General features: G+C 44.9%; 1 protein-coding gene across 1 annotated transcript in view; it reads right to left on the minus strand.

The window, feature by feature from the left end:
- Pla2g4e (phospholipase A2 group IVE) overlaps positions 1–12965 on the minus strand; it is a 65150-nt gene extending 52185 nt beyond the window's left edge. The window contains exon 1 of the mRNA XM_052181463.1: positions 12756–12965. Coding sequence (XP_052037423.1) covers positions 12756–12941 — 186 coding nt within the window. The 5' untranslated portion in view covers positions 12942–12965. The remainder of the gene's footprint in view (positions 1–12755) is intronic.
- Positions 12966–13021: the final 56 nt, after the last annotated feature.

Consider the following 13021-nt stretch of genomic DNA (forward strand, 5'->3'; position numbering starts at 1 on the left):
TAGCCAAGTCCCAGAAGAATAAAGTCAACCCCTACTGCCTCTATTTGGTTCCAACCCCTGAAGCAACACTCTTCAGTCACTTCTCAAGATTTCCAGGGCAGAAATAGGAACATTTTTTTCAACAGTCAGGGCCCATGGTAGGATGCCCGTGCTCCTGCAGTAACTCATGTTCCTTTAGGCAATTCTAACGAAATTCACTGGGTCTCTCTCTCTCTCTCTCTCTCTCTCTCTCTCTCTCTCTCTCTCTCTCTCTCTCTCTCTGGAACTTGCTCTTGAGAGTAGGCTGGTCTTGAACTCACAGAGATAGGGGGCTGATGGGGACAGCACCATGCAGGTGGCTGGGGCTCTCTATCAGCCTCAAATCAGTGCTCCTTTGTGTTTAGAAAGGCAGTGTGCAGATACACTGGGCAGAGTATTGGCTGGGGGCAGGAGTTGTGGCACACGCCTTTAATCCCAGCACTTGGGAGGCAGAGGCAGGCAGATTTCTGAGTTCGAGGTCAGCCTGGTCTACAGAGTGAGTTCCAGGACAGCCAGGGCTACCCGGAGAAACCCTGTTTCAGAAAACTAAAAAAGAAAAAAAAAGTGTGTCTATGTGTCTGTGTATAGCTCTATGTGTACTCTGTGTATGCATGTCTATATGTGTCTATTTGTGTTTCTGTGTGTGTACATGTCTATGTGTGCCTGTATCCAACTCTATGTGTATGTCTGTGTATATGAGTGTCTGTCTATGTATGTGTCTTTGCACAGTTGTTTTGTGTGCTTGTCCATATGTCTGTGTACCTCTTTGTACACATGTCCATCTGTCTGTTTTGTATGCTTGTCTATGTGTGGTTGTTTCTCTGTGTGTCTGTGTGCATATGGAGGTTGTCAAAAGAAACAAGGGAAAAATGGCCATCTGTGGTACCTATTAGCAAACTCTGCCATTTTGGCCATGCACCGTCCTTTATCTTCCTCTCCTGGTCCCCCCTCCCTTGGTCTCCTTTGTATTCTTTTTCTCTTCTCTCCTTTCCCCCAACCCCCTCTCTCTCTCCTCTCATGGTCTGATCCAGTTGCTGGCTGTGTTGTCTGCTACTTTCTCTCTATGCTTTGGACTCTTCCAGATGCCTTTGGCTGTTCTCTCTCTCATTCCTATAATAAAAACCTTCCCTTCAAACATACCTTGGAGCAGTCATGTCCTCAGTTTATAGAGGTTGCTTCTGTTCTTCTCTGAACCTTTGGAAAGAAAAGATTCCTGCAATATCACAGGAGAATAAGCCATGATACCAGACTGGATCTGAGTGGCTAGCCTGTGGGGCTTGGAGTGTGACCTGAAAGGCTCATTTCTGTCACCATAAGACTTAGCCCCACTCATCCAGCCTAACTTGGGGTGAGTGCCAGCCCTGATCCTGGGAAAACACCCTGGGGCTTTTCCTGTGGCATTAAGTTGGTTTTAAGGCTCAGGTAAATTTGCACAGAGGATATAGTGGTCGAGTTGGCTCTAGTGACACAGTGAGACCTTACAGTATGATGAGTCCCCACTGGTACAAACCCCTCAGTCTCTGCCCAGTCTATTCTTTGCTCCATCCACGGTGACCTTGGGCTTCAGGTTGTGCTAAGCAGAAGCCAGGGGCAGATATTCTGGATGCTCTGTAGGAAGGGCATTGTGACAAAGGGAGCCCCAGTAATTCTTGCTGTAGTCAAGGCAGTAATCTGGGTGACACCTGGCTGAAGCCACAGGTGCAGGCAACAATACAAAGGTACTTTCTACCTGCTTAAGCTTACACAAATTTGGTTTCGGTTACTCTGCTGCCTCTTGTGTTGAAGCAGTTCTGGTATTTGGCCAACCCTTCTGGGGCAGATCTCCACTTTGACTTCTATGGGAAGGGAGGTAAGAAATGAAGACAGGGTGGTGCCCCGTGTATGTGTGTGTGTGTGTGTGTGTGTGTGTACGCGCGCGCATGTGTGTATGTGTGTGTGTGTTTGTGTGTGTGTGTTCTGGACTGGACTGAGTCCCTTGTGCCTTTTGATGAGGACAGCTCCTCTGGGATGTAACACCTAAGGTGGGAGTCACCTGCTTGTGCCCTTGTGCCCGTGCCTTCAGGAATACACTCTAGTTCCTTCACTCTGTCTCTATTCCTCCCTTATCAGGAGCTCCTCAGGCCTCTCCTTTGTCCTGAGTGGAAGTCAATCCTATCACGAATTCTCCCTCGTCCCCACCAGTTGCATTGGCAATGGGAAAACTTCTCTGGAAGGCCATGAATCATCACATTCCCACCCTGGTGTTGGGAGAGGAATGCTGATTGTTGTCCTACCTAGAGCCAGAGAGGAGATGGCCGCTGGTGCTCCTGGCCACATGTGTCAGTTGCTCTCTCCTAGCAGGAGGTATGATTGAGGACAAGGGACAGTCTGAGGCAAGATCCGGCAGATGGGACAAAGGAAGGCACAGGTGGGCACAGTGACGACACAGGAAATAAGTCATGGCTTGAGCTAGATCAGATAAGAATTCCCATATGTCCCAGAAATATGTTTAATTATTACACGTTGAATACAATGTATATTAATTTTAAATGAAAGCAAAGAACAAATGACCAGACAAACCACCTGGGAAGAGTAAAGCTCCTTGGCTGGAGTCGTGTCAGGAGAACCTGCCTAGGAGATCCTGAGACGATCCCTGTGCTGGCACGGAGGTCAGCCTCTGATCTAGACAGTCTATCTCAGCCGTGCAGTTCTGTTACTCTCTTGCCAGGCCCGGACTCTGAGGACAACAGCAATCCTTATAGCTGCTTGCTGAGCCTGTGGGAGAGACCTGGGACACTTCCTGTGGCGAACAGTACTTGTAGCAATTCCACTTCTTAGCAAGGACAGGGCCAACCTAGCCTAGAGGAGTTACTCAGGGAAGGTAAGCCTTTGGGCCCCTGGCAGCGAGGATCTAGGGGCGGTCACTCACCTTTCTCAGAGTTAGTTCTCTAACTCATCTCTCTAACAACTTTGGCAGAAACATGGAACCCTTTGTCCATGCTGGCCAACACACCCTCCCAAGTGACACAGATGACATCTAGGGAGCACCTGCAGTGTGGAGGTGGCAGACACCAAAAGCAAACCAAAGATACCTCTGACCAAATGCTTGCAGCAACAACTTCACAGATGGTTGGAGAGAGAGAACCCTCACGCCAACACAAAGGAAAGTGCATGTGGAGTCTAGCTAGGTAGCATTGGGCAATTATTTTCTCTGATTCATTGTTTCCGTGTGCAAAACTGGGTCAATAACATTCATTTCACAGGCTAGTTGTATGGATATATGCTCAGAACATGCATGTGTTCTTTCTGTGTCTCCATGTGTGCCTCTTTGTTTCTGTCTCTGTATCTCTGTTTCTCTGTCTCTCTCTGTCTCTCTCTGTCTCTCTCTCTCTCACACACACACACATACAGGCTGCATGACTACCATGCATAGTCTGGTATATAACAAATTTTCATAGCATGTAGCCATCAATGGCTTTATTTTTTTCAAGAGTACAAATAAATGAAAGAAACTAATTGTAAGAAAGATTGAAGGACAAAGGACCTAATGCTTAGATGGGCTCGAGACTTTAGGGAAAACTTCAATCATTGACAGCAAAGATAATTGAATGCCACCCCAGGACTTGGAACTGTGTTACAGATTCCAGATACCAAAATTTATGTGACACCCGAGTCTCCCAGTGAAGTAGATTTACTAGATAAAGAGTAAATAAACACCAATCATCATTAGCAGTAGCTGTGCACATACTGAGCTGGAGAACAGGGTATCATGAAGGGCTATGGCAGCGATGACCTGACTCTGGCTAGAGGAAGAATCAGGGCCTCCCTGAGCGCGTAGCCTTTACGCTGTAGCTGAAAGGGGACTACAGAGAAGAAAGGGGACTCCCAGACAAAGACTATATCACATGAACTGACAGGCAGAAAAGTCTGGCAGGCTTAGGAAATGGACACCTGTGTCTGAGGCATAATGAGAAAGGAGGGGAAAAGTAGCCTGGAAGGTAGATCACATGACTCTGAAAGCTGTGGCTAAAGTAATTAAACAAACAAATAAATTTGCATGCTATCATAAAGGATGAATGCCATTGGGAAGTATTAGGCAGAGAGGTGATGTAAGAACGCTCTGCCTGGGGGGTAATATACAGGCTTGGCAGGATGGGGAGCGGAAGAGGAGTTGCAAGTGGCTCAGGCCAGGATGAAGGATCATGAGCAGCGATAGGATTCAAGGCTGACTGAGAGGAACCTCCTACGTATGGTGATGGAGTAGACTGAAGGATGAGGCGGAAGGTACCCAGTAGGCTTCAGTGACCTGGTATGGCACTGAAGAACACTTCCTCAGGTACCAAAATGGAACTTGATTGAATGACTGAGCCTTGAGTTGGATCTTGACCTGCAGGCAAGGTGTGGAGGACAGACTTAGACTCCAGGAGGGTAGGCAGCAGAATCCGGAAAACGAGGTGGAATGAACTTGCCTCACTATGCGTAGGTGGCCCAGAGTAGGGCAGGTCTTGCCAGAAGGGAAGGGTGTGAGCTGTGGACCATGGGGTGTGAACCTTGCAGGGTGGGAACTGAGGTGTGGCCTCTGGAGTCAAGTGCAGATATGAACTTTGATGGTGGCGATAGTAGGAAGCTGGGAGCTTCTCCAGGAAGCAGCTGGCCAAGCAAGCATCTTCTGGGGAACAGGGAAGCAAGCTGGCCTGGAGATTCGGCATCCTGAAAGTACTCCTGGACCACCTCCTCTGTGCTCAGGAAGCCAGAGTGTGTGCTGGGATGCGTAGACAAAAGAGCTCTTGGCTCTTTTTGTAATGAACTACACACTTCCTTGCTGGTCATCACAACCTTGCTGTCTGTTTCTTCTCATTCTTCTTGTGCATGTTTGTTGGTTTTGTTTTGGGGCAGGTCTTGCTATATGACAGAGGCTGATCTTCAGCTCCCAATAATCCTGCTCTGCCCCTCAAGTGGCAAGATTGTTACGTATGCACCACTACACGCAGCCTTCTGTCTGTTTGGATGACATTTCTGCAGCTGGGTGTCTGATGGTAGACAACAGGAGAATGCAGAACTCTGCCTCTTCTGTCTCTGCCCTATCCACTGCCAACCTCTCACCCTGTGCAATGGCTTTTAAAGCTGTTGGTATTTTGTGGCTCGTGATGCAAGTTGGTTGGCACAGTGCTAGCATCTCAGGTGAGGAAATGCTGGATCTGACCTTCAGCACCACAGAAACTGGGCATGGTAGCACAGGCCTGTAACCCAGGCACTTGGGAGGGAGAGGCAAGAAGATCATGAATTCACAGCTATCCTTGGTTACACAGCAAGTTCAATGCCAGCCTGGAATGCATGAAATCATGTTTCAAAAATCAATCTGTATTCTGCTTCATGTATTCAAACAGATTATTTCCCTACTAAGTTACCAACCTAGTCAGTTGTCTATATGATTTCTACTTGAAGGTATCTCAAATTTCAGATGGCCAAGACAAGGGCTGGAGCTATACCTCAGTGGTCAGACATTGGTCTAGCATGTGCAAGGCCCTGGGTTGAATTCTCTGCACTACAAATAAAACTAAAATGTCTAAAACAGACACCTCCAGTCCCCTTTACCCCAGGCCATTTCTACTGTAGTGTCCCTCACCCAATTAATGGAACCCTGCAGTTTCTAAGGCAAAAAACTAAGCAATATCTGTGATTGTTTATTTCATAATCAACTTATCACTGAATCTTGGAGGTTCTGTTTTCAGAAGGGGTCAAGAATCTGCCCATTTCTCCCACCCCTAGTCAGGCTATCAACCTTGGGCTACAGCTAAAGCTTCCATATTTGTTTTCCTGGATCTCCTGTCCCCAGGTGGCATCCTCCACTGATGTCCTAACACACATATGAAGTTGCTCCTTAGGCTGAAGTCCTCCAGTGCTCTCTCTCTGGACCTCAGAAGGAAGCAAAGAAGGCTACTTCTGAAGCATCTGGACCACTTATCTTTGACCACAGACATCCTGATCTCTTCCCCTACTTTCTGCCCACCAGACACCCTGGTGGTTTCTAAAAACCAATGAAACTTGTGCCTACCTCAGGGCCTTTGCACTTAGGAATTTCTTCTTTTGTGAACACATTCCCATCATTCCTCTCATCCTGTAGATTTTTATTTAAATGTTAACAAAATATCTGCCAAACCGTCTCTGCTACTACTTCCTTGCTGACGACTTGTCCCTTTATATCAGAACAGTACTACACTTCTTCCCAGGCTGTCCTACCAGCAGACATGTAGGTTGCGTGAGGTCTGGATCTCACCGACCTGCTCAGTGCTGGCTCCCACTCCTGAAACAATCTGAGGCACATAGTGGGAACTCAATAAATATTTGTTCAATGCATTAAATAAAAAAGCCGCCTCTGATGAGCTTCCTGGTTTTCTTAGGAGAGTGTGGCAAGCCTGAGAAATGTTACCCAAGAATACGGGGCAGGGAATGTAACTCCAAAGAGGAAGGCCCAGTCACCCCGATGAGCTGGTATTTACTGGAGGCTCTATGCTGTCCAAAAAGAATAGTTCATATGGGTGGTTCTAGACAGAGCCTTCCAAAGGCCAAAGCACAGACCTGAGAAGAAGCCATTTTAGAATTAGTGAGCTGTTCCTTCAAAAGCTACCATGTGATTATTATCAACGACTCCACGTGTATATATATATATATATATATATATATATATATATATATACCCACATGTCCCTGCAGAGCTGGCTGAGGCTGTGGCCATTTAATCTCTACACATTTCACAAAGGTCTTAATGGGTGACCACCTGACAAGTCTCAGAAAAATATCATGGAAATTGACAATTCATTATAGAGCCCAATAATTATAGTACCTATGAGCACACTGTGGAATATTAACCAAGCCATATGGATTATAATTATGAAGTTCCAGTGTTATAGCTCAGTGCTAGGACTACTTTTTTTTTTACTTAAAAAAAAGTTTATTTTAGAGGAAGACTGTGTCTCCCATCAACCTCCACAACCTCTTCTTGAATGACAATTAGCTGTGAACTGGAACCGTATGTCACAGGCCTCTCATGAACTAAGATCCTTACAGTGACAAGTCCAAAATACTCTTTCCCTTCCAGATGTTCCAGATTTTCCCTCTTCACTATCAAAGTCTGACAGCTTATCCGGGTTACACCACTATTTACAGGTAAGTCATTTACATATACCTGTCCACTCTCATAGGTTATGTTGAGAACAACCTGTTCTTTAAATACTTCCCCATTGTTGTTCAGGGTAGTTACCTTGACTCTGATGCCACATCCTGCGGGGCTGTGGACGGCAGCCTGGGCACACTGGTGGTCAGCCATCCTGCGGCTGGCAGCGCCATGAACAGCAACAGCTGGATGGGCGCCAAGAGGGCGCCCTCCATCTTAAAAAACACCTTTTTTTTTTTTTTTTGCCTACCATTTTTGATGCCCTTGGTTTGATGTCCACTACCATACCCAGAAACACAAAAATGTAATTATGAACTTTAGGCTTTAATCTAAAAAAACATACCTTAATTTTAGTATAAAAATATCCTGGGATAGATATGCCCAAATATTATATGCTTAATTGCATAATATTGTCTAAAGTTGAAGATAGATTATTGTAGTAGGTTGAATGGTTTACAGTAGATCTGCCTCAATATTTTCCAAACATTTTAAGATTATGATTGATAACCATTAAGGGAGTATTTGCCAATAATTAATACAGGAGTTTGAATCTTCCAAATGAAGAAATGGTGTCTGATAGCCTCATCTGCTGAAATGTCACACTGTGTCCCATAAATATAGGAAGCTGCTATGTGTTAAAATATTTTTGGTTTGTTTAGTTTTGTGTGTGTGTGTGTGTGTGTATCTGTGTTTGTGTGTGTGTATGTGTGTATGTGTTTGTATGTATGTATGTGTGTGTGTTTCTGTACGTATATGTGTATCTGTGTCTGTGTGTGTATGTGTGTATGTGTGTGTGTCTGTGTGTATGTGTATGTGTGTGTGTCTGTGTGTATATCTGTGTCTCTGTGTGTGTGTATCTGTGTCTGTGTGTGTATGTGTATGTGTGTATGTATGTGTGCCTGTGTGTGTGTGTCTGTGTCTGTGTGTGTGATGCTGGGGATTGAACCCAAGGCCCTGTATAAGTGAGTTCTGGGTAAGCGCTCTTCTACTGAGCTTTCATCCTAACCTCCAAATATATTTAATTAGTTAATTATTTTTAAGATCCGTTTTAATTATGTGTATGTATCTGTGTGTGGGTGTGTTCATGTGAGTACAGGAGTTCAAAGTGGACAGAAGAGAATGTGGAATCCCTGGAGCATCACATTTACCCTCTGTACTGCATGACAGCAGAAGTCCTGTCATCCCTCTGGTCCTGTTAGCCACCCTCCCTCTGTCTTCCCTACCTGGGCTCCAGCACCTGTTATTCTATTATTTAGTAGTTTCATTTTGTACACGTACAAGGCGGTACATAATATACTATTAACTGCTGAGCCATCTCCCCAGCCCCCTCCAGTATTTTTTAAAAGAGACTTTAAGCTAGGCATGCTGAGCAGAGACAGGCAGTCCTCTGTGAGTCGGAGGCCAGCCTGACCTACACAGCAATACTTGGATTATTCTTTATCCACCCTTTCTCCCTCTCTATCCCACCCTCCCCACTCCAGTTTCACCTGCTATCACTACATGGGAGAAAGAGAAGGTTGGAGAGAGAGAGATGGAGACCCCTGAATCTAATTTCTTTCCTTTTGTTTCTTCTTTAAGCGTGAGTACTAAGAAGCCTCAGTTAGCACCCCCGAATGACTACCAACCACCAACCGTGCATAGCAAGGATTTAGCATTTATATAACCTCTGAAAATTTCCCAGAATTCCAAACATCACACAATCAGAGAAATCATTTGCATCTGAAAAAAATCGTGTTTTTGCTAGAGCCTGAGGCAAATCCTGGTCACCTGCTATGGATAGTTCCAAGTGGTCCCACGTCCCCACACCTGGAATTAAAATAAAGGAGCAGTCTTATAATATTTCTGTGTTTTTAAAGAGACCAGAATCCCAGAATTCTCATATACAGTGCTATGTAGAAAAACCTTATCTTAAAAAATAAGTAAGTAAAAACTAAAAAAAAAGAAACCTTAAAAGCAAATCTTAAGTTTAATTAAAAATGAAACAATATTAGATGAAATGTATTTTATTGTATTAATATTATACATGAAGTGATATTCACAAAAATTAAATAATAAAGTATGAGAATTAAATGTCTGTGGTGGTCTATGTCCCAGATAGGGGGCCTCTCTACTGTGAAGCAGGTGGAAGAAAGATAAGGGCGTCCCAGGTACTACCTCATTCCTAAATGCCAATCGATCAATACATGTGGAAATGGCAAAGGCAGGAGGAGAAACAAAAGGATGGCCTCTGTGGCTCCCCCAGCTGCGGGGGCCCTGTGCTAACCAGCCTATCAACTTCTTACTGCTATTTCTCCATAGATAAGGAAATAGGAAGACCAAGGAGTTAAGGAACTCTTCTGAGCTAACAGGATGACAGAAGACAGAGCCAGGGTGGAGTCCCATCGGATTCCCAAGGGTGCACCCAGGCTCTCGCCCATTCCAAGGAGACCAATACCAAACCGCTGGGCCTTATCTGCTGTATCACTTGCTAGCTGCACCTCTGGGCGTGAGTCAGGAGGCACAGGATGCTGGGCAGGCAAGGGCAGGCCAGTGACTTCCTCAATGAGGCAAAAGGGAGGAAGGCTGTCCTAATCCCTGCCTCTCCTTTGTGCATAGCAAGAGAATGCCTAGCTGACTTCCCAGACACAAATTTCTAGGAAGAAGGTTGTCCAAGGAAGAGGAAGGAAAGAGGACTCACTAGACCTAAGGAATGGTGGGGCTCTGGGGAAGGGGAAAAGGGAGGTCAGTGCGGGGCAGAGAAGTTCAGGGGGATCCTGGGGATCAGGGGGATGCTGCTCAGCATCTGTGACTCACCATAAGAGGTGCCATACTTCCATAGAGCTATCACCTTGGTTAGGGGTGGAGCCATGTTCTCATGAGGGCGGGGTCACCCATAGCATCCCTCACCATGCTAGGATGTGAGTATGAAGTGGCATCTTTTGGAAACAGGTATGATGACCCTGTGGTTGAGGCTCGGGATGGATCCACCAAGCCAGGGGCCAGACAGAAGGGAGAAGGGAGACCAATAAGGTTTGTAGGAGGTGAGGGGTCCACAGCCTCTGCTCCTTGTGAGTGAGACCTAGGCCAGGCTCACTGCTGTAGAACTCAAAGTGTGAATCACCATTTTCTCCCAAATCCCTGGTAGCAAACAGAGGGAGACAGAGAGAGGTAGCTGACACCCTTTGGCTTTTGTACAGTACTAAATTTATCAGATTGGACTTCTTCAAGATGTTACCTTCCCTATCCAATAGGCAGGGCTGTGAGAAGACCAAATGGGAACATTCCTTCAAACTCTCTCTCAGTTGCATGTTGCCACATGAATGGCACTGCTGTGTGGCCTGTGTGTGGACTGTGTGTGGACTGTATATTTGAGAACTCGGTACGGTATGTACCAGGCACCATGCTGGACCCTTCATAAGCGTGACTTTCTTTCTCTTCAGTATCTCATGAATAGATATAGATACCCATCTGTCTTGGTCCTTGTTCTATCGATGTGAAGAGACACCATGACCATACCAACTCTTACAAAAGAAAACATTTAATTGGGAGCTGGTTTACAGTTTTAGAGGCTTAGTCCATTATCAGCATGTTGAGAGCATGGTAGCAGATTTGGCAGGCATGGTGCTGGAGATGTAGTTGAGAGTTATATCCTGATCCATAGATGGTGGAGGGGGACTAAGGTGGGTTGGGGCCAGGCAGGGGCTTTGAAACCTCAAAGTCCACCCCCCCAGTGACACACTTCCTCCAACAAAGCCACACCTACTAGTCCTTCTTTGTCTACCAAAAAGTTCCACTCCCTGGTGACTAAACATTCAAATGCATGAGCCTATGGGGGGCCATTCTTATTCAAAACTACCTGTGTGACCTTGAAAAGGTTCCTTAGGCTGAAGAGAAGGCTCAGCTGACCCTCCAGCTCCTGGGGATCTGACTCCCTCTTCTGTCCCTGTGGATAGCTGTACACACATGACATACACTTACATAGTCACACATGACATACACTTGCATAGTCACACATGACATACACTTGCATAGTCACACATGACATACACTTGCATAGTCACACATGACATACACTTACATAGTCACACATGACATACACTTGCATAGTCACACATGACATACACTTGCATAGTCACACATGACATACACTTACATAGTCACACATGACATACACTTGCATAGTCACACATGACATACACTTGCATAGTCACACATGACATACACTTGCATAGTCACACATGACATACACTTACATAGTCACACATGACATACACTTGCATAGTCACACATGACATACACTTGCATAGTCACACATGACATACACTTACATAGTCACACATGACATACACTTGCATAGTCACACATGACATACACTTGCATAGTCACACATGATATACACTTACATAGTCACACATGACATACACTTGCATAGTCACACATGACATACACTTGCATAGTCACACATGATATACACTTGCATAGTCACACATGATATACACTTACATAGTCACACATGACAAACACTTGCATAGTCACACATGACATACACTTACATAGTCACATATGACATACACTTGCATAGTCACACATGACATACACTTACATAGTCACACATGACATACACTTGCATAGTCACACATGACACATACACTTACATAGTCACACATGATATACACTTGCATAGTCACACATGATATACACTTACATAGTCACACATGACATACACTTACATAGTCACACATGACATACACTTACATAGTCACACATGATATACACTTACATAGTCACACATGACATACACTTGCATAGTCACACATGACATACACTTACATAGTCACATATGACATACACTTGCATAGTCACACATGACATACACTTACATAGTCACACATGACATACACTTGCATAGTCACACATGATATACACTTACATAGTCACACATGATATACACTTGCATAGTCACACATGATATATACACTTACATAGTCACACATGACATACACTTACATAGTCACACATGGCATACACTTACATAGTCACACATGACATACACTTGCATAGTCACACATGATATACACTTACATAGTCACACATGACATACACTTACATAGTCATACATGACATACACTTACATAGTCACACATGACATACACTTACATAGTCACACATAACATACACTTACATAGTCACACATGACATACACTTACATAGTCACACATGACATACACTTACAGAGTCATACATGACATACACTTACATAGTCACACACATATACAAAGCTTTTTTTAAATCTTAAAAAAAAAATGGATGCCTAATATCTCCAAACCTTGTGGTCTCACCAAGGGCATATATGAACCCCTGCCTAGCAGAGTATTGGATACATAGAAGGATACATACACTTAGTAAAGGGTTACTACTTCTGTTATCTGGTTTTCTAAACACAAAGAGGTAAGGACAGGTAGAGTTGGGGAGGGATCACCTCCAGGAAAAGAAAGATGAACACAGTCTGAGCTGTAAACTGCAAGAATACGTGTGATCTTATTCAGAGTCAGGAGGGGGGTCAAGTTTAAGGGGACAGGAGCCTTTCCCCCAGAAAAAGACATACCTGAGAGCCGCTAAGAGCCGTGGGGCATAAAGACGGAGGCACAGCAGTCCGTGCGTCTTGTGAGTCTTCAAATCCACTGCACTTTCTTTCTGGCCTGCTGTCTTCTTCCCCTTGTGGGTTTTGTGGGACAAACATGCTGGTTCCCAGGCCATGGTGGCCTTCTGATGCGTGGGTCATCCCAGCCATGTCTGCTTCAGTGGAGTGTGGACTAGACTGCGCAGAGCTGGAGCTGATTCTTATCCTCAGGGAATTTCAGGAGAGGTTTG

Source organism: Apodemus sylvaticus, chromosome 5, assembly GCF_947179515.1.
Source record: "Apodemus sylvaticus chromosome 5, mApoSyl1.1, whole genome shotgun sequence".
Taxonomy (NCBI): Eukaryota; Metazoa; Chordata; class Mammalia; order Rodentia; family Muridae; genus Apodemus; species Apodemus sylvaticus.